Source organism: Tauraco erythrolophus, chromosome 1 (assembly GCF_009769465.1).
Source record: "Tauraco erythrolophus isolate bTauEry1 chromosome 1, bTauEry1.pri, whole genome shotgun sequence".
Lineage (NCBI taxonomy): Eukaryota > Metazoa > Chordata > Aves > Musophagiformes > Musophagidae > Tauraco > Tauraco erythrolophus.
In genome coordinates this window covers 36,517,154-36,542,675 of record NC_141465.1, presented here as the reverse complement: position 1 = coordinate 36,542,675, position 25,522 = coordinate 36,517,154, and the positions used below count along the sequence as shown (strand labels likewise).

Sequence of the window (25,522 nt, the reverse complement as noted above, 5' to 3'; positions counted from 1 at the left end):
AATGCTCTCCCCTCCATGCACCAGCCACCTCAGCACGGCGCGCTGCCTCTGACTCTTGGCTTTAGGGCCAGGTTGGGTGCTTGTGTCAGGGCAATGCCGAAGCCTGCAGCACTTCTTGGCGGTGGTGAGGGTGCTCGGGTGCTGCTTTTCCCAAGCAGGTGTCCAAGGGACATCAGGGTGCTCCTGAGCGCCTGGGGAGGTCGCCCACCTTCACCCCGGGCTTGGCATGCTGGACGCATGGTGTTGGCTCCCGCTGTGCTCAGTCGAAACGTGAAGTGGATCTGGGGCTGCTGCCCTGAAGTAGGGGTGCAAACTCCTGCCTGGAGGGGGCTCGGTGGCACCGGGCCCTCTCCGGTGATCCCTGCAGCCTCCCTCAGGGCTGGCACCCACTGGGGCAGGGAGCCATGTGTCAGCAAAGAGGGAAAAGACACAAAAGCAGCCCTAATAATTTCAGCCCCCTGCCTCTCCTCTCTTCCCAGCCCACTGCAAAATGGTGGAGATGGGCATCACCAGAAAAAAAAAAAAAGAAACAAGAAAAAAAAAAACTTGTAAAATCTATTTTGCCAACATTTTGGTTGGTAAATGGTGACCTCCGTTGTGAAAGCGTGATAACTACTTCTGATATGCTGCGGCTTATCTGTTCTTTACCCATGAGTGACTTTTGCTCCTTCCCAGCTAATTCGTTAGGTAAACAAGGATTTGATGGGGAGATACACTCAAGGCCAACACAAATCCTGGCTTGCAAGGAAATGAACTTTTTTTTTTTCCTTTAAACCCTCCCAAGAAGCAACAGGTTTGGCCGTGGTGAGGAAGAGCTCTTGGAGGAAAAGTTTGCCAGAAGGGTTTTTGTCGGACCGGCTGCAGGGTCCAAGTCGTTTTGGCATGACCACCCTGCACCCTCGTGGTCTCTCACTGCTTTGGGCGGCTGCGGACAGTGTCTCCTGATGCGGAAGTGGCCCAGTGTCCCCTGCCTGCCATCCTGCTTCAAGTTCAGTCATGGGGCCAGACAGTGACATGAGGTTGTTGTCTTCCATCTTCGAGATGCCTGAGCGCCTCTGGCTGAGAAGAAAGCTCGGCTGCATGCTGCGGGCCGTTTCAGCCCTCCGCTGTGGCTTAGAATAACGCTGTGGTGTATTTCTGTGTTTCAGGGACAGCCCAACGCACAGGTAGAGAACTGGAGCCCCATCCTCCTAGCCAGTGGGGAAACCACGGCGCCAACTTCAGGTAGTCCCACCGCGTTTCTTCAAAGAAGCTCCAGAGAAGTGCGTGAAGCGAGCAAGCCAGCAGGAGGAGGATGGCAGAAATGGTAATTAAGTGTGCCCTTGGGCTCACATGTCAAGGCACAAATTAACTAGATAATCAAGACCGAGTCATAACAGTGTGCTGGCTGCTTGCCTGGCTGTTGCGAGTCAGCTGGGCTTCGTAGGCACTGCAGGCAGCCCGGGTGTCAAGGAGGGGCAGAGCGGTGTCTTTATGCCCTGGGATGAAGATGATGCTCCACAGACCTGCAAATTTCAAAATTACGTCTCTGTATTCAATCCGAAGTTAAATGTGGAAGGAAGGTCCAACATCATGCCCTTGAGAATTTCTACTACAGTAAAGTTAACGAGAGCCTTACACTTGCTCTAATTGCAAAACGCACCACCACAGTAGAATAGGAAGATAGAGCAGGCTGTGGTACAACAAGCAGGTTAACGCCAACTTTCATCATCAATCAAAGTAAAACACAAGTCTCCGACCATGACCCTACTGAGCTGCAAGCTCCCTTTATTCAACAGAGGTTGAATCAGGGCAAATTCATTCCACGAACAAGCCAGAAAAGAAACTTCCAGTTACCTAAATCGTATGTCTTTTCTCCACGTGTCTTTGCACAAAGGGTGCTGATGAATTGCAGAGGGTCACACCAAAGCTCCATGTAACCCTTGTTTCTGCTATTGGTCAGCAGCAGGTGCTGAGAATAAACTATAAACCCATACTCCTCCTTTTCTCTGCACATGCACCAGTAATACAGAGAAACCAGCACAGCAAACTACCATGTTCACAGAGCGCGTGCACCATTAGGGCCAGTGTGTTTAAGAGCCATTAATGAACCTGACCTTTGCAAACTTGTTTAACTCTTTTCTGGTTCCACTTTTATCTGCTCTGCTCCTATAGTTGCTCCTGATAATTTCATTTTGCCTTATTATTTTATGCTGAGAAACAAAAAAGTGTTCCTCAGTCACCTTCTCCAGATCCCCCAGGATTCACAGCCTGCTCTTACCACCAGCCACCTGTCTCATTTCCAGTCTGATGAATCCTTCTCTATTTAAGTTGTTTTATGGTGGAACTTGCTCTGTACTCCTGAGCACCTTTGCTGCCCTTCCCTGACATTTCGTTGCTATTGATTCTCTTCACTTTTAATAAACTTGGATGCCAGAGCAGAGATGTCCTCTGGCCCTTTGAGGGCCACTGCCACTCTACAAGTATACTCAAATTACTGCTGGGTAGACTTATCTGCAGTTTCTTCACTACTAGGGTGAAAAATATTGCTCTTGACCAAATAGTTAAAAACAGAGCACCAAATTTTCTAGTGGAGGGGATACTTCAATGTGCATTAGAATGGGGGAAGATTTACTGGAGATGATGGTCAGATGATGGTTTACCATGCACATGATCTAGTATACCACTCCAAAAGAGTAATTTTATGCACTTGTAGAACCAGGTATTTGAAATGCTGGTAGGGATGCCCCATGCAAGCTGGCCACCCTGCCTTCACACCCAAATGCTTGCCTTCAAAAAAAATTAACCAGACGCCTGCCTGCCCACTTTTCCTCCCAGGTGACTCTGAGTCTCTATTTCCACAACATAGGAGCTGACCAAGCCATGCCTGCTCATGAACAGCAGCTGCATGGGAAGTCAGGAAAGCAAAGCTGACAGCACATGGATTCTTCCCAACTTGCCCAGTAAGTGCACGTGGACACCTGCAACACCTGCCAGCAAGTCTCCACATTCCTGTGTGCCCTTGTAAGTAATTCTTTCACACTGGTTATTTCAGAGTGCAAACAGCTCCGTATCTTTTTCTGAAGACAAACTACTATTGGTACACCAGATTGGTCATGACCAGAAGCTGGTAGTTTGACGACATGTTATGTTAATGATGGTTTATTTTCCAGAAGGCAAAACCCACCTAGTATCTCCTCTCCAGGAAGAACTTTCTCACTCCCTTTAATCTTGCAGAAAGATGTGGCTGGCTTGAGACTCAGGTCTCTGTTTTCCAGCACACAATTGAAAGCGTCTGCCAGTTTGGGGCATCTCATTTTAGGAGAATTAAGATGAACGTATTTTAGAGGTAGGTTTCAACCAGGGACTTGTACACTTCTGCAGCATGGACTTCGTGAGGTCTGGTGTTGCACAGCAGAAGTGAAGGTCCTCCCAACTGCTAGGCTTTCGAGGAGATGCAGCAATGGTTCTCCTGGCTGCAGTGTAGTGCATGCATACACCTCAAAGCTGTTGCACCCATCCCGTTGTACAGCACAGTCGGTAACAGACATGCACCCATCAGTCAGAGGGCTGCAGTTTGGCTGCCCTTCTCCGTCCAAACAGTCCGAGGCTGTGCGTAAGAAGATTTCTAAGCACTAGTGATGTCTTCACCGATGGCTGAGAGGCCTTCGTGAAAACAGATTACCAGGGTCTGGGCTTTTAAATAAGTAGAAAATGGGCCACGCAGAGGCTGCCCACCCTGCATAAGTGACCCAAGAGTGCAGTGCAAGGCACAGTGATTGCTACGAGCGGCTCTTGTCCTCCAAGCAGCGGGTTCCCTCCCAGGGTGAGGTGAGGCTGCCAAAGCGCCCAGACTAGGCTAGGCGAGAGGTGCTTTAATGGCCCGGCAAAACAGACCCAGACAAGCTATTAAAGATAAGCCTGTCCTATAAATGTCAGGGGAACTGCGGACACGTCCCTGCCGTGCCAAAGATGTAAAACATGAATTCAGCTCCAGCTTGTGAGGAGCTGGAGCCCGTGGGAGGTGCAACACTGCTCTGCATGGACACCTGCCAGGCGGGAGCCCACTGGGGAAGCTTTGTATGGCATGCCAGGCAGACACAGCCGGAGCACAGCCACCGGTGTGTGTGAAGCCCAAAAAAGCCTCCAGGTCTGCCCTTTGAAGGAGGAGTGGGCTCCATAGCCCCTGAGCTGATCCAGCAAACATGCATCCAGGCACTCACCCAGGGCAATCCCTGAAGCTAGTGCCCAAGGACAGGATCAGCTCTTCTCAGTCAAAATGTGTGGTTTTTTTATTGAAGTATCATGCTGAGTAGGGTAACATTATAGGTTTTTAGGAAATCAGCATCAGGGTGCCATGGGGCAGCAAGGCAGGGCCAGTGCCAGGGCCCATCCCACCCCCAGCCAGGAGGTGGGCAGCTGGTGGGGGCACCGGGGCAGCCCCAGCCTCAGGCATCTGGCGCCTCCCTGGGGATGGAGTCTGGCTGAGGAAGCCCATGCAGCACCACTGGGGCAGGGACCGAAACTTAACCCACTGTATAGTGGTGAAGGAAATACACTGGGACATGCCATGCCATTTCTTTTACTTTGCAGAAATGTGTGGAGGTGGTTGTTTGGTTTCTCTGCTCTGAGTAAACCACAGATGGCAGCTGATGTGGCAAAAATCTCTGAACTTTCTGAGATTCTCATGTGAAATCTGATTGAGTTTGGGGGTAGAAGCACAGGATGGCAGGAAGGGAGAAGACAAGTGTTATTTTAATTAAGAATATTAACTATTTAAATTTTCCCGAAGATACAGAGGTAGACTGGTTCTGATAGTCCTTGAGCCAATTCCGACCCACTATAACCTCAGCAAAAATCACCCGTTTTGCCAGGACTGTATATTCTCTGGGCATCTTACAGAATAACATGTCATGAGTGACAGCAGGAATCTTGGAGAAAACCATCCTTTACTTCAATCATGAGCTAATACCAGCAGCTACAGGGCCAGAGCGTCCCCTCCACATTCTTTATGAGCACCAAAGGCATTTGCCACAGATCCTTGTATCCATAGATCTGCTGCCTTCAGGACCACACACTGAGCTCACGCAGCTGGGGAAAGAAGCTGACTGTGCTCGTATCATTTTTGCAGTAAAATATGGTAGTGATTAGGAAAGGAATTCGATAAGAACTGCAGAAAATTTGGTGATTTGCCCCAGAGCGAGAGAAAGGCTATTCTTTTTGGGCAGTGGTGGCAATGCTGTCCTGTTTCTGATTCTCACCTTTGCCTTTCTGGCAAGGCTCACTGGCTTGCAAGGCAGCACAGATTGCCTTCTCCTTCCCCGTCCCCTTGCCAGGCTCCACCACTGCAGACCCCAGAGCCACACAGGACCTTGCTCACCGTGCCACAACAAACCTTGCTGGAGTCCAAAGGGCACGGTAGCATCTTATTTGCCACAATTACTGGCTGAAGGTAAATAAATGGTCTTGCTTTCTTCTCTTGAGCTGACTTCCTGCAATCTAGATGTGTAACATAATATGCAGGTCACTCTCTTGAAAGCCAGGCTCTGGTAAAACACTGCTTGAAGGAGCTGGAGTCTCCTCATGCCGTGGTTCAGCTCCACTGAAATCCCTGAGTATTGTGGTGTTTTTTAGACCAGATGGAAAATGGCTGCAGTTGTGGGGAAAGCTCATGTATTGAGTTAAGGCCTCACATTTACCAGGTTGCGATGTGCACGGTAATACTTTCCATGGAGGGAGAGGTAACAACACGCTTGCAATAATCCATCATTTCTGGGCTTGAGATGTAAGGAGTCTGGCTTCTTTCAGTAGTAAAGACCTGCGCTAAACCACTAACCCTGTATTCTTGCAAAGCAAGCAGCGTTTCTGTCATGCTTGCAAAACCTGGAGGGAGGGGTGTGTGTCTTTAAGTAAATCGACATGTCATCCCTGCACCATATGGACTTTCTGTCAGCAACCAGCCATCTGCCTGGCTGTGATAGCAGACAAGGATAACTTGGGTTCAAGGTTCAAAGGATGATAGTAGGCGAGAGCTGTGCAAAGGAGAGCTGAGCAGCGAGGGAGTGGGGCTTTGCCACCCCACACAGAGAGAGACGTGCTGGCTATCAACCAGGGGCAATACATTTGTGGCCCCAATAAACACAGCCCTTGTCAATCTTTTCCCTCCGTCTTTGAAAAAGTTCAAGGACATGAGTTCCCTGGCTGCGTGGCAAGATGCGTTCAGTTGCGTGTTGGGCAACAAGTCTTTTCCATTCTGATTGTAGCTGTTGTGATGTTGTTCTTAATTTCTGCTGGAGTCTGACAGAGACTAGCAAAACCAGGGGGCCGGATTGCATTGATCGAAGAGCTCAGTTATTTGCCCAAAAAAAAAAACCTCCAGAGTCCTCTGTGGCTTGGGCCTTTCTGATGGCTTGGAGCCATCCTTGCAAGTCTGGGAGTCCCGGCCAGGCAAGCAACAGTTGGCCCAGAGACAGCTGAACCTGTGAAAAGCAGAGGTGGAGCTTGGTAGGACAGAGGAAAGAGGGGGAGCCTTATATTGTGCACGGCCTTCTGGCTTTCCCACCCACTATGCAAAATCCCAAGGCTTGTCATGTCAGATCTTATCACTTCACTTAGTTATAGGTCTGGCCTAGGGCCTTCCAGAACAAGACATTTCAGAGCAGCCTTGAAAATTAATTACCTTATTTTTTATGCAAAAGAATTAATAAGTCATTGTGAGAGGGATGGAAAACCATAACTTGCTCCTGTTGCCATTAATTGTCGATGGGGACCTTTTCTCTTGGAGTTGGGCTGTCTTTTGTTGGCCTTGCTAACGTTGCTGAAACCTCACTCATTTTATCTTGGTTCATGTTATATAACAGTTGCTTTGGTTTGACATGCTACTTTTTTTTTTCTGCATTATTTCAGGCCAGAAGAAACAAAGATCTTGCCCAATATCCTGAAGAAAATTGGCTGCACCCCAATGGTCCGAGTCAACAAGATTGGGAAGTCCTATGGGCTCAAGTGTGAGCTCTGTGAGTGTCCCCTTTCCACCAGGTTTTTCCGTGCCATGAGGTGAGGGTGAGGGGCGGTGTTGGAGGGAGGCTTCAGAAGAGGCTCTGTGGAGAGCAAGCAGAGACAGGGAGAGCCAGATGTGGCACGTGTTGGCTACTCCCGCTTATTAGGTTACACTACTGTCATTTGTCAGACCAAACAGGATGGTTTCAAGCTGCAATGAGCAGTGGGCTAATGGTAGTGGAGACGTCTCTCCTCCCAAAAAACTGCAGCATCTCAGAGCAGAGCTGGGCTGAATTCGGGAAGGGGTGGATGACATCACAGCAATGAGCAGGGATACTGCATTACCTAGGGTAGCATGCAGCGTGCACAAGAGAGACTAGCCAAACCTTCCCAAAACGTGGTGGCTGTGACAGGGCGAAGGGCATGGTGGGTCTTTTCCCGCAGCCTGCCCAGGCAGAGAGAGTGGCTCAGGCTGTGGGGGACACATGCCAGCGTAGCCCCTGGCTGCCGGGCAGGGCTCATGCTGGACTGTGGCCATGTGCTATGCAGGTGCCTCATGGCTCCCCAAATCCCACATGGGGGAAACTCTGCTCTGTCTTGGCATCACCTGGCTGTGCCACCTCGACCCGGTCAGCAGGAGCTTGGCCAGATGCTGCCATCTGCTGCATCACTGCCCCAGGGGCAGTGACAACTTCCGTTGGGGACCTTCCCAAAAGGCAGCCCCTGGGCAAAGCAGCAGGGGCTGCAGACAGTTGGATTTATCAGTGACACATGTGCCAGGTCCTGGCGCTAAAAGCCAGGCCAAGGCGTCAGGTGCAAGGCTGGGTTTCCCAGCAGGACCCAAGTCCTCCCTCGAGGGGATGTTAGCATAGCGCTGGTGCCATCTCCTGTAAGGGCTGATTTTAGCCTGCTCCCCTACAGAAATAAGGATGACGTGAGTGGGCTGTCTCTGTGTATATGGACTTTTCAGTCTTCTTTCTTATAACTTTCAACACTATTTAAATAACTTTAGCCAAATTGGGCAGAAGGACAGTATGATTCAGGCAGTTAAGATTCATGAGTGTCACGTAGCTGGGTAGGAAGGAGACTTGATGAGCCCTCAGATTCAATAAAACAGCACAGCGGGATCTGTGGTCCTATGTGGCAGCAGGGAATGCACACAGTAGCCAGCCTCCATCGGCCACACGGAGTGTGCTGTGCTCTTCCACTAGATCCCTCCTTTGGATCTGGGATCCTCAGGCCCCCAACCCTGCAACATCCATGTTGCACCACCTCTCACTTCGCGGAATGAGACCTCAGGGGACGGTAGGGGACCATGGAGCAAAGGTGGCAAAGACAAGAGGACAGGTCTGCAACATCTGATCCCCCTCTGAAGAAGCCTGTCCCTTGGAGGATGCCTTGTTGGGCAAGCGCCTTTACGGGAGTGGGAGGATTTGGTGCAAACAGCAATGGGGAAGGCGAGGAGACGCTGTTTGCTGGGATGGTGTCTCCCTCCCCTGGTGCAGGAGGGGAGGGAGAGCAGGACAGGCAAAGCAGCTGCTTGGTCCTCTCTGAGCTGCAGGTCAGCACTGTCTCTTACCAAGCAAATATACAAAAGCTTGCAGCACTGCCAGTGTCAAGGAAGCAGTTATGGTTGGACATGCTCACCTGTAATTTCTGTGCCTCTGGGGATATCTGTATAGCTGTATTTCTGACAGTTTACATTATAAAATGTAATGATGAGCACAAGATTTTTGTTACCCCATTGCTTTGGCTGCTCAGGTATCTGGTTTACTTGTCAGCCTGAAGTAGCTGCCTCTGCTAGGATGAAGTGAATGACACCCTGAAAGTACCCATTTCACCCTGTTGTCCATAAAACAGAGCTCAGTACCATCAGTTCAGATGTAGGTGCTCATCAAAATCTTGGTGAGAAGAGTTCTGCCCCGAGCATTAGTGGTGTAGAGGGCTTGATTAGGAACTGAGGTGTGCCATGCAGTTTGAGTGTGCCTTGGAAAGACTCCGTTACCTGGGTTTTTGGCAGCACAGCGAAGAAAGCCTAATCTTGGCTGACACTTGAAAGTGCTGTTTCTATTGTTTGTTTTTCTTTATGGCATCCCATTCAGGACTACAGATCATCCCCACAGAAGGGCACCATGCCAGAGGAAAATCCATGAAACCTTGCTATTAACACTGACAGTGCCTTGCTCAGAGAAAAGTCCAAGGCAGGGCAGCAAGCGTATCATACTGGTGTGGAACCTAGCAATCACTATATGTCCAGTTGATTTTAAACCCATCCTGGACTTACCAGGCCTGCCCACTGCCTTCAGAGTGCTGCAGGTAGATGGAACATGAGGTAGAGATGAACTATGGGCAGATATGCTGGTGGGTAATCCCATGACAACCTGTGGCACCCTGTAAGCAGATGGTAGATGCTCTCCCCTGAGCAAAGGACCATCCTGCAGAGGAGGAATGGCTGTCCTCAAATGACGTAGCGAGGGCTGGGGGAGCAGGGAGCTGGGGACCACCCTGGTGCTCCTGGCTGCAGCTTGTCTCTGACAACGCCTCATCTTTCATTTCCAGTGGCAAAATGTGAGTACTTCAATGCGGGGGGCAGTGTGAAGGACCGCATCAGCCTGAGGATGGTGGAAGATGCAGAGAGAGCTGGGATTATAAAACCAGGAGACACGCTGATTGAAGCCACTTCAGGAAACACAGGTGGGAAGGGCAGGGATGCTCCCTCCGCCTGGGTAGCGGGCAGGGTGGCCTTTCTGAGGGGCTGCAGGAAAGGCAGGGGTTCGGGGAGCTCTTGCACTTGCAGTTACAAGGCCAGCACGGGGCCTCTGGGCTCTGTCTCTGTCCTCCCCTCGGCTCCCCTCCCCGTGCCCGTGGGCATCCTGGGGTGCTGAGGTGCTTCATTGCTGAAATTCTCGAGGGTCTGCAAGGGTTCCACGCCTGCACGGGTGTGCCCGGCAGGTTATCCCGTGGCAAGGCAAACAGCCTCAGGAGCTGGAGGACACGGGGCAACCCCGAGTGTTTTCAGGCTGGGAAGCTCTTGAATCTTCAGGGGTTCCCAGAGATGGTTTTCCTGATGGGCTGGAAGAGAAATTACCTGCTTTTTTTTTTTCCTTGTCACTGTCATCCTGCTCAGGTCCTAGATTATGGTGGGGTACCAGATCAGGAGGGACAACAGAGGAGCCTCCCCCCCTATGTGCAGCCTGCACAGGACTGGCAGTGCCAAGTTTCCACGTCCCTTTGCCGCTCCCTGCACCAGCGTCCCACCGCGGCAGGGTCGTGCGTGCGCGCAGCGTGCTTTCCTGAAAAAAGGCGCAGCGGAGGCTGCCGAGGTGCTCTGGACGGAGCTGAGGCCACGTCCCTGGCTGCGTTCAGAACGCTCAGTCCCTGCCCAGAACGCGACTCGTCTCCAGGAATTTTGCTCTTCGCCGGCCCGTTGCGGCGGGCACCGCGGACCCAGCCCCCCTTGCCCTGGCCACCCCCAGGAGGGCGAGGGGACCCGTGTGCCCCCGGGCTGCTCCCCGAGCGGCTCGGGCCGGCCCCCTGCCCGCCCGCGGCCGTCGGCGCAGCGCCGTGCTCCCTGCAGCCTCTCGCAGGGACACGCTGCTCCAGCCTGACGCCCTCCTCTCGCCGGGGAGCAGCTGGCTCCGTCCATCACCCTCGGTGAAACTGGAGCAGAGTTTCCCTCTCGCCCGCCTGCCGCGGGGTGACATGTGCAGCTCCGTGTGCGCACCCCGCTCTCGCCTGACCGGCAGCGATTGAGGGGGAGGGGAAGGCGCTCCTGAAGCACAATCACCTCTCTCCTGTGTTTCGGAAAGCAAAACAAGAGGCCTGAGCCGCGGTGAGGGGAGGAAAGCACTCCCAGCACTCCCCAGCCCACTCCCCGGCCTTGTCGTTCGCTCTGTGCCAGGCTAATGGGCTCCTGCGAGCAAGAGGAACGCTGCAGCTCGACTCGCCTGTTGCTGCATCCTTCTGTGCACTCCCGGCACATCCCGAGAAGCTCCCGGAGGATGCCCTCACCTGTAGCTCATCACTGAACATTTCTATGTTACGTTCACTGGCAGGAGGGAGGAACGTAGGAAGCAATGCACGTCGGTCGGCCTTACTAAATGCTGTTGTCAACCAATTCCCTTTCCTTCCCACCATCTAGGAATCGGGCTGGCACTGGTAGCTGCAGTGAAAGGTTACCGCTGCATCATTGTCTTGCCGGAGAAAATAAGCATGGAGAAGGTCAGAGCTCTGTACGGTATTACCCCACAGCCGGAGAACATCTCCTTCCCTGTCAATCTCTGCCTCGCCCTGTCTAGAGACAGAGCGTCCTCTCCTTGCTGCGCACACTGACATAGCTTTGTAGTCATTCAGAAGATTTCCTGTTGATGAAAAAAAAGCACACTGCAATGGCCTGGCTGATTAGCTGGCGTCAGCGGTGCAGCGTGTTAACTAAACTCGGTGTGTGGCTGCAGTATCTGCTGTGTGTGAAGGTGAGGGCTGGACAGAGCGGAGGAGAGGCAGGCAGGTGCCAGGGCTCAGCTGCTGGTCATGCTAACCTCCCCTCTGACACCTGACGTGCCACTCGGTCGTCTCTCTGTGTCTCTACGGTTTTCTTTAACCCGGAGACACTTACGGTTGTCTGAGCTGCTTTCTTGAGATGGTGGAAGTCAAGTCACTTGCATGGCAGCTGATGATCAGGTAAAACTGTTGTCCTGGAGATGGCAGAAATCTCCGCCTTGGGGAGCCAAAAGTCTCACAAACTTCTCAGCTGAACTCATGCCAGTGAAGCCAGACCTGGTCCCTGACTTGGCTCAAAACTGAGCCCTTCTCCAAAGCGTCACCCTCATTTCAACCTAAATCTCACTTAAGTTCAGTCTGAATCAGATGCCACCTCCAGCTGCCATGGGCTTCACTTCCAGGCACCCCAATACTCACCCACCCTTCTCTTTTGACTCTCTCTCCCCCTGACAGCCACATCTCACAATGGATTAATACCCCAGGGTTGATTGGTAGTTGCTCCTTCCCCATGCTTGGTGAGGAAAGAGAAGGGACTTGGGGCAAAGACAGCTTTAAGACATTCACCTTCCATGCAGGAGCTCAGACGACAGCACTTAGGAGATGCTGCTCCCTACCCCGGTTCCCCCTGCCCCTTTCCTCAGGCACCAAGGAGCAACACAATGTTACCTACCTCTGCAATGTCCCCAGCCTGTCCTCCGAGTAGGACAGGGCACGAGGCCAGGCTTGAATCCGTGTGCCAGCTTCAGGCAAGAGGCCCTAGGTGCCAGGAGGATGTCAGAGATACTATAACTGAAAATCGGACATTGTATCTCCAAATGCTAAATGTCTCCCACATGCAAAGCTCCTCTGGCATCTGACGCTGCCATGAGCCTGAAGGTTCAGGTTACCATCGCTACGTGGGATCAGTTGTGTTACATCTACTCTCTTCCCTCCTAAAGGTCGATATTCTGAAGGCGCTGGGTGTTCAAATTGTGAGGACCCCGTGCACCCGCTTTGACGCCTTGGAGTCTAACATTCGTGTTGCCTGGAAGCTGAAGAGTGAAATCCCAAACTCTCACATCCTGGACCAGGTAAACGCCATTCCTCCACTGACTCTCTTTCCAAATGCGGTTTATAGCGTGTGTTCCAAGTGTGCCCATGTTTGGGGGCTTTGTTCAAACTGGCAACAGAGGCAGACTTCGTCAGTGTTGTACGGCATTTGAAACCTAATCACTCCTCCATAAAGCATGAGATGGCAGAAACACAATAAGGGGTGCTTCCAAAGCTGTAATACTTCTGCCAAAGCCTGGATGTGGGCGAGGCTGGGTTTTCTTGCACACTTCAAAGACTCCTCAAATGGCTTCAGATTTAACTTTGACCTGAAAAAAAATCACTTTTTCTGCCTGGCCAGTAGCCTCTCTTCTGTCTCAATAAAAAGCCTCATGCTGTAAAGGGCAAACACTGATGATTCACAGCAGTGGTTCCTGCAGCACTGGATCCTGTACAGGAGGGCACTTCTCCCTCCGATCTGACTCTGCTGCGGGAAGGCATCCCAATAGCGAGTAGGGAGTCTCTATAATGCAGAAAAGTCAGAGAAGCTCTTTCCTTTTAAGAAAAAGGGAGCTCCGTGTCTGAACACGCTTTTCAGAAGCAGCCCTGTCTATGGGTGTGAACATGGGGCTGCACACATTTCAGTGCTGTACCTGCATACCTCCTGTGGTAAATCCCTCTGTACAGGTAGGACAGCTGCTCTGGCCCACAGTTCCCAGCCACCTACCTTGCTGCACTGCTGACCACAGATGCTCTTAAATGACAAAGCAGCTCTCAAAATTATATAGATACGATTCTTGAAAAATTTTTCCAATATGGCTTTTGAGGAGGGATTTTTTTTTTTTCCTGAGCTTTTTAGGAGTATTGTGGGGCTGTGTTTTCAACTTTTTCAAGGCAACAGAAAAGGCTAAAATGGTTCTGTCTAAGCAATAGCTAAAATACCAGGGAGGTCTCTTCCCTCTGACAGCTAGAGCTTCAACAAAACCATCAGATCCCACAAAAACTGGCAATGCAGCATTTGGGACAGCCACACTATCCCCACACCAAATGGGCACCGAGTGCCAGAGAGTGAGTGAGTGTGGGCCTGTTTAATCTTCCGGTGAGGACAAATCCCAAGTGTCCTTGGAAATCTATCCCAAAGTGACAACCAGGAGGAATACCTGTGACCTAGCCTGGCTGGGTTGCAGTCCAGTCCTCACCAAGGAGTGGAGGGGTCAGTTGCATGCTTTGGGTAAAGCTTGTCAGGAGCTATTGCTAGTTTGGTATTTGACCTATGCTTCACACAGTAGCTCAAGCTGTTCTCTGTTGAAATAAACAGTACCGAAATCCAAGCAACCCCCTGGCTCATTACGACACCACAGCTGAGGAGATCCTGGAGCAATGTGAAGGTACTGTCTGCCCTATTGTTTCTACGTGCTGAGAATGTGCAGAGGGCTATAGCTCTCTCTGAGAGGTTCATCTTACATAATTTATTGACCTAAATGTCTAGAAATGACCAAAAGGGCCTCTGTAGGTGAAGGCACCCTTTTATAATACTGACACACAGAGTGCAGTAACTTTTTATAATCCACTGCAGACCCACCTGAGCCTGCAGGGCTTCCCTGCTATGGCCTCCCATTTCAAAAGCCTAAGGGAGGAGAACAGAACCTTAGCAAATCCAGGCTGTACCCAAGGAGGAAGAACCTGTCTCTTGGTGGCTACAACATCTCTGTGACCTGTCAGCTAGGAACACAAGATGGCCCAAGAGGCCCCATTGGGCAATATAAACCCATCAGGGCATGGCAGGCTGTGTCTGATCCAGCACACTCATTTGCAAATCAAAATAGACTGAAACTTCACAGACTAATGACATTTGATGTGATGGCTGGGGGAGGATAAAGGACTATCTCAGTCCGTGTCTGAGTTCATGTGCGGATAGAAGTGAAATTTATTGCCAGTACTGGGAGCACTGCAAAATGTAAAAAGGACTCAAGGGTTTTAACTGGAGAGCATTTATCATAGTAGTAAAGCAGTAGGGTAGCAACAGTAACAAGAAAGTCCCAGCCTTCCCTCCACTACAACGTTTAGATTTGCTCCTGCTGGCTGCCAGCAGTGAATTATAAGTCCCCTTTTCCCAATGCAATTGCACCATAAGGCTCTGAAGGTCTGACTCTGATTCTGCTCCTACCAGTCCTAAATCAATATAATTTCACTGATGCCAGCGGGGCTACATCTGACCAACATGGGTGCCACGGCAGAGCTCTGCCGTCTCTCCACCGTGGATGCTAACACTAGCTGAAAAGTTGTGCCTGTTACTGGTATGTGCTGTTATTCATGTGTGTGCTTTGCTTCAATGTAGTGCGGTTTGAAAGGGCTGGAAGTGCTGAGATACTCTCTCCCTTAAATCAGTAGACGCCAAGATGCAGAAATCATGGAGACCAGTGGGTGATCTCGAGGTCACTTTCAGCCCCCTGCACTGAGGCAGGATCAACTGTGCTCAGATCCTGCAAACTCATCTGAGCTTGCCCGCAGGACCACACTTTGGCCACTAGCATGACCTCTGCCTATTGTTCCCACACAAGAGCTTTTAGAAGCCGAGGGACATGGGCTCTGCATCTGCCCAAGGCCCTGAATAAAGAGGAGGCCATGCTGGAAGCCATGCTGAGTCCCTGCAAACCCTTCTCTTCTTTGACCTGCAGGTAAGATCCACATGGTGGTGATTGGGTCTGGCACAGGAGGCACCGTCACTGGCGTCGCCAGGAAGCTGAAGGAAAAGTGCCCGGAATGCAAGGTAAGCTGGGAGACAGGGCTGCCAGCTGGGAGTCGCGGCCTCCTTGGATATTTCTGCTTATGCTTTTGATCAAGCCTAACCCCACGGCTCACCTCAGCTAGCAGCTGTTGTCTCCACATATTTGATTTTTCACAGAGAGCTTGGCTTTTGTTGGAAACAATTTAGTGTTAGGCTCAGGTTGGGCTAGCTCCATCCGAGTGCCTGAGAAGTCAAAGGCTCCACTGCCCCATTACTAATCGCATCATGCCCTGCCCTTTGCAGGACACAGCCAGAGGTTCCCCACAGAAGTGGCTGGACCAGTGGATAGCATTACTGCTCCTGGTTATCCCAGCTGCTGAAAGATTCTGCCCTGGCACTTCCATGGAGGGCACAGATTGTGCATGTGCTTCTCATCTGCCACTGCAAAAGTCTCTGTGCTGTATGCTTGACACTAGTCATAGATGCTCATTCTGCAGAGCTTGTGCTTCGAGGCAGACTGGAAGTTTGATGGTCACAGCCTCCCCCGCGTAGCTGGTGTGCGAGCGATCCCTGATGCACCAATGGTAAATTGAGATGATGTGGACTCAGCCACTGGGTAACCCAGACATGAGATAAATTCACTGACTGCTTGAAGCTGCATGTGGAGCAGTGTCACCATCCCATCTTAAGCTGAGTGCTGAGGGAGGCAACCTCAGCCCAGACATAAAGCCATAAGCAACCAGGGAGGTGCCACTATCAGCCAGAACGACTAGATCCAGAAAGGCTGTCTGTATCCATGGGTTTCTATAGGTTTGAGATAACTAGCTGGCTTTGAACTGGAGCAGATTAAGGAGCACTCACACTATCCTAAGGGTTGAGTTTTGGAAGTAGCAGGCTCTGCCAGAAGGGTGATGACAAACACCTTGAGAGTGATAGCGTTTTAAGCTGCTAGTCACTTCTGCAGCAGCTGAATACTACCTAGGATCTATTTAAAAAGACAGTGGGAAACAGTACCTTTCTGTCCTGGAAGCTCCCCATGCTGCCAGTGGATAGGAATATTAAAGAACATCATGGAAAGGAAAATGTTGCTGATAAGGGCATGGGTAATTTTTCCTTTGAGTTGTGTGTTTGACAATTTCTGAAGTCCCTTTGTTGTTTAACAAAACTTCCTTTCCTCAAAGATCATTGGTGTAGATCCAGATGGCTCCATCGTCGCTCTACCCAGTGAGATGAACAGGACGACCACCACAACTATCGAGGTGGAAGGCATTGGGCATGACTTCATTCCTACTGTCCTTGACAGATCAGTAAGTAGCCACGTGATGAGAGGCCTCTGTCGGATCTTTGGCTTTGCATCCAGCCTACTCCCAAGTTCACAGATAGCCAGCTCTGGCACCTGGCTGTGGTCCAGCCCTAAGGCTACTTGTGTACCTTCCCAGTGCAGAACCAGATGTTTGGGGGGAGATTGGGTCCCCAGCACTAAAGCATCTCTTTGAGTAAATATGATTGTAACTGACCTACAAGAAGCCAAATACAGGGGCAAACAAGGAATATGCCATGGTACCAGCCTCCTCAACTAAGCCTCACCAATGTTCAGAGCGTGCCTCGTACTATGAACATGCAGAAGAGATCAGTTCTGAGGCTGCTGTAGCATTTCCTGAGCCTTCGCTGTCGTAGGCACCGCATGCACACAGCAGAAACCTTGCACCATTTGTGGGCTGGAAGACAAGATCTAACTCATGTAAGACAACGGATCATGAACCTCATACAGCTTCTTGTCAGATTTCTTCTCGGCCTATCAGTTGCCACCAGGCACAGAGCTTTAAAGCCCTAACTCAAGGTGCCTGTGCTCCTCTGGCCTTGTCCTTAGAAAGGTCCCCCACAACCTCAGACCCCCGATTCTTTCTGTTTTCAGGTGTTGTGTTAACTACATCTCTGCTGTCTGCACATGGCTTTAGAGCTGTGACCTGTAATAACCCAAAACTCTTTTCTAGTTGGATCTGATTTTGCCTGGTAAAATCTGGACCATTAGCGTACTGTAGCCCAACCCAGGACATCAAGAACACTACTGCCTCCTCTGCGTCCTGACTCTGGACTTCTCAGACATCCTTAGCTCTCTAAGGAAAGGGTGCTGGCTGGAAAGGCTGGAGTGGATGCCTGCAAGCAAGGACACACCCTCTGGACCAAGGATGCCCTGACAAATGTGTTTGCTTTCAACAAGTGTGGAAAGCAGCTCAGGGCTGCCAGACGTTGTAGGCATCAGCACCACAGCATGCCTCAGGTGGTTGGGACAGCCTGAAATAACACCACCAGGAACCAACCTTCTTGCTTTTACTTCAGGTGGTTGATCAGTGGTACAAATGCAACGACAAAGACTCGTTCCTCATGTCTCGCAGGCTGATCAGAGAGGAGGGATTATTGTGTGGTAAGCACCTATTATGACAAAAGTTGCTTCTCTTAACAAACTTCCTGAACCTCATCCTTTTGGGAACAAAATGCTTCAGGGTAGGTGCTCTCTACAGTTTGTGTCTGCTAGGTTAACAGGGCTGAATGGCCAAACTCTGAGCTGGTGTGTAGGTTGCTGTAGGCTTCAGAGGTGTGGCAGTGCATCCGTGGTCTGGACTCTGACTCATTGGCCACAATAATTATAGAAGCAATAATTCTCCTCTTACTGGAGTGCTTTTGCACATGGAACTGGATCTTCAGGCTTAATCCTGTGCAGTGTAGTGTTTCATGGGCTGAAGAGAGGATTAATGGGACTCAGGGCAGGACAGGTGGGCTAAAACTGTCCCTCTGCTAACAACTCTGCGAGGCTGTACTCTCTGTCGTCGAACAGTTGCCACACTAGAGGTGCCAGGTTTGGATCAGGAAAGTCTGAAAGTAAAGAAAGTGTAAGATGTTCTTACTGAGTATTTCTCCTTGTGCCAACAAGCTGTAAGCAATCCCACTGGCTTTCCAAAATGAACAGGTGCCCTCAGACAAATCCTGCCTGTACCCTAAGAGCTTCTACACAGCATCAGCGTTTTTCAGCCTCCCCTGCCACCGAGCAGTTAGCTATAGGTTTGCGTCCAGGACCAGACAATATATGGGCTTGTAGATACAGTTGATGAAAGTCCTGATAGCTCACATTCAGGGAGTTATGGAAAAGATCGGGCCATTCGTAATGAAACTCTTTAATGTTGATTTAACCTGGCAGACACAGAGTCGCTGTGTTTCAACAGAAACCACTTGCTGAACTCTACTATAATTTGTGAATAGCTTCATGTTCCCAGAACTGCATTTTTCAGGGCCTTTCCCTATTTGTTTGAAAAATGTGACCCAGTGCTAATTAACCTGCTGTAAAATACGTGCTGCCTTGAATGCAGTGTGTAATTGGCACACAGATAGTGGAATGTGTTTGACTTCTAGTGCTCCAACTACCGGTGGAAGAATTGCCTCTGTAAAGCAGGGACCTGCTTTCCCTACGTGCAGCAAACCACATGCGTGCACACAGACACAGGGAGTGTTTAAGTCTTCACATCGCGTTGGCCTGGTATTCCAAGCATGAATGTAATGTTTATGTTTTTTTCAGCCTTTACAATGCATTTAAAGCCAATCTTTGATTGCCAAATATGTCAGCCAGAAGCTCTGGATTTGGCATAGTCTTCTGCTTACCCAAAGGAAGGTGCAGCTTGGGCAACAGTGGTATGAGTGTCCCCATATTGAATCTTTCAACCCTTAGCCTGCCCATAGACTCATCACAAGAAGTGGTTTGTGAAGATCTTAAGGTGACTCTTATGCTGCCTCATACGCCCATTGCCAAGAGCCACGACATGAAGACGTCCCTTCAGTCCCTATGTCTTCCTGACCCTAAAGCCTACAAGACTGTGGGGTTGATTGTCCTCCCATGCCCAGCGTGTTGAGCTTCCCTGGTGTACACCTCTGCTGCCGCTTGGCCTGGGTGCCTCTGCACCGTTAGCTGCAGCGGTGCTGTGCCATGTGCATCGAGACTGTGGCCCTACACCCTGGGCAGCCACAAAGCTTGTCTCTTCTTGGTACCCATCCAGGTGGCAGCTCGGGCAGTGCCATGTCCGTCGCCGTGCGGGCTGCCAAGGACCTGAAGGAAGGTCAGCGCTGCGTTGTCATCCTGCCTGACTCCGTCAGGAACTACATGTGAGTTTCTTGCTTCCTCGACTGCTTTCCGGCAGCAGGGCGGGAGCTCCTATAGCCTTCTCTCCACTCTCTCTGCATATGGCCTGGCTTGGGGCCATGGGGCCCTTCAGTGACATGAGCTTAACATTGCTGAGCCCAAGTGGTGTGGGTTGCTGGAGAGCCACCCTAATAACTCCAATAGCATGGCAGCTGGAGAGAGCCCAGAGCTCACTTGAGGGAGTCTCCCCTCAAGCAGCTCACAGTAGAGAAAAAAAAAACCCACAACAGGGAGAAATAGCGTAGTACTGCGGGGCAAGCAGCAGGGACTGGGTGTTGGGACACTTGGGTTTTATTTCCTCTTGTCACTGACTTACTGCACGGAGCAGGAATCAGTCAAGCTACAGTTTTTGAACTTGCATGCCTACAGTTAGGAAGGCAAATAGCTGGCATGCTTCTAAGAGCTACTGAGCACCCGCAGCTCCCGTTGACCTTAAAAGGGACTAAAAGCAGCCAGCTGCAAAAATCATGGGAGCCCCGGGGCAGTGCTGCGGTCTAGTGCATGAAACAAAGCACGACTTCTTCTGGAAGGCTCACAGACTCACTCTTTGTTGGTGATTTCTAGGTCCAAATTTTTGAATGATAAATGGATGATAAAAAATGGTTTCCTAAATGACGTCCAGGAGCACAAGCCTTGGTAAGACAAAGTCCGACGATATAAACGGTGATAAGGGAATCAGCATTCTCAGTCTGGAAATGATTCTCTTCAAAGGAAAGTATTATCTTTTAGTATTTAGAAAAAAAGCAGTTAAGTCTGGATCCCTCTGGGGAGGCTGTAATGTCAGCTCCTCTCTTTTGAGTAATTAGGTATCCTGGTTCTCCAACCAAAGTCTATAAAGGAGCCGTTACTGTCTCGAAGTTGCCAATCTGCTCCCATATGACAGTCATTGTCCAGGCCACCTAAACCCCACCAATCAGAATGGCTGAGGGGGACATCTAGCTCCACTCAAAACCTCCTCTCTCTACTCCACAGCTGACGTTCAAAAGAACATCAGGCCGATGGGGAGATGGGTCCCTCCTGTAGCACGTACCCTTTCAAACAGCTCTGGAGGTCTTTTCAGGGAGGGAACTGTAAATTTTCACTTTCCAGAGCTGTGAGCCAGAAAAGATGATCAACTCAGCTGTCTCTTGCACACCATGAGGAAAGAGTGCCCTCAAGGCAGGAGATCACAGACAAACTGCTGATGCAAGTTGACATGTGGCTGGGCAAATGCTGGCTAGTCTCGCTTTAAAGACAGCAGATATTATCGATGTCACTTGCTCGTTTGGGTTACCATAACCAAAGATTATTGCAAAATATTTCTTAAAACTTAATACGTTTCCAAGGCCTCTCGTATCTGGTTAGAATTACTCTTGGCCCTTCCAACCTCTAGAATTGCCCTGCCTTTTCTGCAAGGATGAAGGGCTGATATGAGTTGGGAGCTATCTGTGATCCCCAGAAAAGAAGCATAGCTTGTCCATTGGAAGTCAAACGAACATCTCTGTCAGGCTCTCTTCTGGAGGACCTGTAAATGCTGCATTTTGAGGACCAAGGATACAAACTAAAGGAGTAAAACTGGTAGTTCATGAGCTTGAAGTGAAGCCTTCAGTAGCTTCCTTGGATTCAGTACAGCTTGGCACCTTGCCAACTACTGGCCTCAGCCATGCTTCTGGAGTTGCATGAACACCAAGCGTAGGGAAAGTTTGGCTTCAACAAGAGCTGGCTGTGGTGGACTTGTAGCATTACTGGTTTGAGAATAGGAGTGAGGTGAGCTTTGCAGGCAGGCAGAATATCTCTGTGTGGGTGGTCTCATCTCTACTCGCCTTGCCTCCCCGAGCAAAGCCCACAGCCGCGGAGCAGAGAGTAACAGCTTGGTGCTGCCATTTGTCTTTCAACAGGTGGTGGAACATCAAGGTGCAGAAACTGAATCTCTCAGCCTCTCTCATTCTCCTCCCGGAAGTCAGCTGTCAAAAGGCAATTGAGATCCTCCAGGAGAAGGGATATGACCAAGCTCCTGTTGTTGCCGAGTCAGGGTAACTATTTTTACTTGTTACAGAGACAGCCATTTATATAGGAAAAGCAGTCATGATGAAGCCTAAGAGAAAGTCCCATTTAGTGGTCCAGTGCCGGTGATCTTGTGTTGGATTTTGTGATGCTTGTTTTTAAAATATCATTTGCCTCCTTGTGAAGATTCAAGAAAACTTCCTGTAAATGAGCTGAAGTCAAAGCCAAATCCAGTGCTCACCAGACTCAGCAGAGCTTGGATCAGTGCACAGGCAAGGGGAAGCCAGAGGAAAGGTGAGGGCTGGGTGGGAAACCCACGCAAATAAGCAACAGGAGAACCCACAAGTTTTCCTTCTCCCAGCTGCTAAGTCCTAGACTCCAATAGCTGACTTTAACTACTGTTACACCAACAGCTTGATGAGGACAAGGATCTTCTTGTCCTGCTCAGATGAAGAGAAAGCTGGTGCCTCCCACTGACGGCAGCAGCAACTTAGTCACTGACTTCAAGGGGAGCAGTTCCACCTCCTACATAAAACGTGCCCTATCTCAGGTCCGACCTTTTGGAAAACTCTCTGTTCCCTTACAGGCTTATTTTGGGAATGGTGACCCTCAGCAACACCCTCACCTCTGTGCTGGCTGGAAACGCACAGTTCTCAGACCCCATTACGAAGGTCATCTACAACCAGTTCTCAAAGGTACCACTAAGGCTGTGGCTGGTGTCAACCACTGTCCGGGGACAGGGAGAGAGAGAGAGGTGCACCACCACTCTGAGGTGTGAGAGGAGCTGGGAGAAGAGGTCAATAAAAAGACAGAGAGGCGAAGGTAGAGAGAGGTGGGGAGGGTGATGGAGACAACATGGAGATGAGAGTAAAGACAGACACCTGCAAAAATGCTGCTGAGCCTGTGGGCTTCAGACAAGGGAGTGTTCACGCCAGAAGCAAAGTATGTGAATGTCCACCTCCAATCTTACATTGTCAGAGGATTTTGTCCAGCTGGCGGATCAGCACCCTCTGAATCAGAGCCCAGCTGTTGCCAGGGCTCAGTGGGGATGGGGCACCAGGCATAGGCTCTAGCGGGACACAGCGCAGGTCCTGTGCATGTGCAGGGGAAGGACATCTGAGTGGGATGGCCATCAATGGTCCAGAGACGGAGTGAGATAAATGGATGGTGTTTTAAGGGAGCTGGGGCCATTACCTCATGCTGGCCCATGGGCTGGAGGTGCCAGCACTGTATTTCAACTACAGCAAAGCCAGGTTTGCAGGTTGCCTGCATCCCCTCCCATCTCCCAAAACAGTGCTGGTGGGTGAGGTGCACCTGGTCCTGGTCCTGCTGGGTGCCACCCTGCCCACTCACAGCTACAGTCAGAGGTAGAAGTCAGGCTCCACACCACTGTCCTTTAAATGTGACATGAAATGTAAAATGTCTCTTTTTGTGCTGTTTAGATTGGCCTGGAGGACAGCCTCGGGAAGCTTTCCTGCATCTTGGAGAACAACCATTTTGCTATTGTTGTACACGAGCAAATGCAGTGTAGGTATCTGCAGAAGCACTGTAGGGGTTTTGAACAAATGTTTGAGAGGGGAGAGGGAAATTCTCAAACTGAGCTTAGTACGTATCAGTGCAGCTGCTCCACACGTGCAGCCCCTGAGCCGTTGCAGGAAGGAATTCTACCCCGTGGCTCTGCAAACCTCTGGAACTGCCAGCTCTTCACCCGTTTCCTTTCCTGACACCACAGGGATGAGGGGAGAGGGGAGAAGCCTCAACCACAGAAGCCTGGGACCAGCACACCACTGGGTGTGCGTCCTGCAGGAGCACTTCCCACATCCTGGCCAGGAGAGCTGCGTTGTCCCTCCACGTGGGGGTGACACCGAAGCACCCATCAGCTCCATCCCCTCCCTTCATTTTACAGTTTCCCGTGGAAACCCACTTTTGGGATTGGGAAAGTATTTCGTTATGTGATCTCATTTGGCCCTTCCTATGACAGACGAGGTGGACTGTAGGCAGCAGCTTGGGGCGCAGTGCCTTTGCTGCACAGCTGTAGGCACAGGCCTCTAGTACTCATTCAGTCTCTTGATCTTGAATTCAAATCACTGCCTTGCTGGTTGTGGGCAACAGAGGAAATAAGGGGGATGTTAGAGATCTCTGTAGACTTAGTGTCCCAAGGGCAAGGTCAAAAGGAGCATTTGGGCACATTAGATAAAGCTTAGGTGGAATTCAGGCATGTAAGTGCAAGGGAACAAACTACATGGTCTGCATCCCACCACTTAAAGATCTTCTACTGTGCCATCTTCTTTGAATACCTCTGTTCCCACTTGCCACCCCTGGGGGTGCAGCCAAGGGATGTCCTTATGTTTGTGTGCCCCAAGGGGTCTGGGTAAATTGACATGCTAAGGGAGCCTTTCATGCTGGATGCTATCAGACACCTACCCCAGAGGTCCAGGGTAAGCCGAGAAAGCTGAAAAAAAATGTGTTGAACTGTGAGCAAGCCCTGTGGCAGGAGCCCATGAGTCAGGAGTCAGAAGGCACAACACATATCAATGCCTGCAGCCTGTGGCATCCATGTATGAGCCTTACCTGGACCATGGCTGGGTGCAGAGATGTTCTGCCAATTCGGGAGCACCATTAGACTAGTCGGTTAAAGCAGCTGTTCCAGCAGCTTCGGTTTATTCTCAAATCACTGTGCAGCCACTCTCTTTCCGGTGAAGCAAACCGGTTCAGTAGAGTCACGTGCAGTAGGACCACATCAGTACGAAGATTGCTGACATGTTGATGGCAGCGGGGATCACATTTTGTTGCTCCCCTGACCAAAACAGGTATGCTGGCAGGTGCTGTTCTGCAAGTCTGATCTAACACACCTTTCCAGTACAATTATACCATAAAACTGCTAGAAGCACAAATTTGGCCTTATCTCAAGGGAGTTGCCTTGTTTAAAATGTTAGCAACATGAAAAAGCAGTCAGAAGACCCATATTTAGGTCTTCTAAATTAGACCTGAAGGGTGTAATTATATTGACTTTATGGGATTACACATTGAACATGCAAAACATTCCTATGGCAAGCAGCATGCACAACTGCCAGCAAAGGGCTGCCTGCTGAACTTGGGGCCTCTGAAACCCACTGTGCGCAAACATCTCAGCCTCTCTGCTTGTATCTCCATGGCCTGCCACCCCAAAGACCCATCGGCTCTAAAGCTGGCTTGCAAGTCCAGACACGTTCCCACAAAACGTTGCAAACAAAAGTCTGACATTCAAAACTGCCTTTGATGCACGTTTCCAATTCTCTCACCAAAAACAACGCTAGGCAGAATTTCCTTTCTCAGCTATGCTGTCATAAAATAACAAAAATCTATTTTGTATCACATTTCAATACAAATTAAATGACATCCACAAATTAAATGGTGTCCACCAAAACGATCAGCCAGCTGTATGTAGTGCCTCTTGCTCTGGTTTTCAAACAACACTCGTTTTCTTTTCCAGAGCTGCTGTTTTAATGCCATCACAGTTACCTCTTATTTATTATTTCTTCCCACACCTTTGGAGCTTGCATTTTATCTTGTGTTTGGACTCTGGTGGCTAGTTTTATTTTTATTTAAGAAAACATTTCTCAGATAGTTAAAGTAATTGTTGCGATGCTGTTTTATTAATGGTAGTGTAAGACCTTATGAGAACAGAGCAGAAAGTGTCTCACTGCTGCTCTTAAAGAGTCCCATTAGTTCGGCCTGAAAAGTTTTGTGGTGATAGAAACAGGACTGGAACAGAGGTTGGGTAAAAACAACTGGGAAATTAAGTTTCCTGCTCTGGTAAGGAGCGTGTTATCTGCAGCTAAAACCTCCCTGACGTGATCCCAGTAACCCGACCGAGGCTGCATCACTCACTTCCGTGGAGGCAGAGCAGAGACAGCTGCTGCCCCTGTTAAGGTTGTCTCTTAATAAACAAATAGCAGCCTCTGCTCAGCTGTGCAGGGCTTTTTTTTTCTTCTATTTTTTTTTTTTTTTCCCACTAAACTGCATTTTCTGTGCTTACAGTCAATGGAAACGGCAGTTCCTTCATGAAGCAGATGGTGTTTGGTGTGGTCACCTCAATGGACCTCCTCACCTTTGTCAGCAGAAACGACAAGAAGTAG

At 50.1% G+C, this 25,522-nt stretch overlaps 1 protein-coding gene across 1 annotated transcript; it reads left to right on the top strand.

Moving 5' to 3' along the window:
• Window positions 1–1,294: 1,294 nt before the first annotated feature.
• LOC104382958 (cystathionine beta-synthase) lies at window positions 1,295–25,522 on the top strand. The gene is made up of 16 exons (XM_086608372.1): window positions 1,295–1,306; window positions 2,849–3,003; window positions 6,886–6,992; window positions 9,535–9,669; window positions 11,117–11,196; window positions 12,414–12,545; window positions 13,823–13,892; window positions 15,183–15,274; window positions 16,414–16,539; window positions 17,573–17,657; window positions 19,279–19,384; window positions 19,986–20,057; window positions 21,299–21,433; window positions 21,991–22,099; window positions 22,847–22,931; window positions 25,425–25,522. The coding sequence occupies exons 1-16, from the start codon at window positions 1,295–1,297 to the stop codon at window positions 25,520–25,522; spliced, it is 1,599 nt and encodes a 532-aa protein (XP_086464498.1).

Excerpts from the sequence above, each read along its gene's own strand:
- LOC104382958 (XM_086608372.1), top strand. Across the intron at positions 19,385-19,985 it reads GACTCCGTCAGGAACTACAT|GTCCAAATTTTTGAATGATA; the intron begins GTGAGTTTCTTG and ends GGTGATTTCTAG. Across the intron at positions 22,100-22,846 it reads TCTACAACCAGTTCTCAAAG|ATTGGCCTGGAGGACAGCCT; the intron begins GTACCACTAAGG and ends TGTGCTGTTTAG.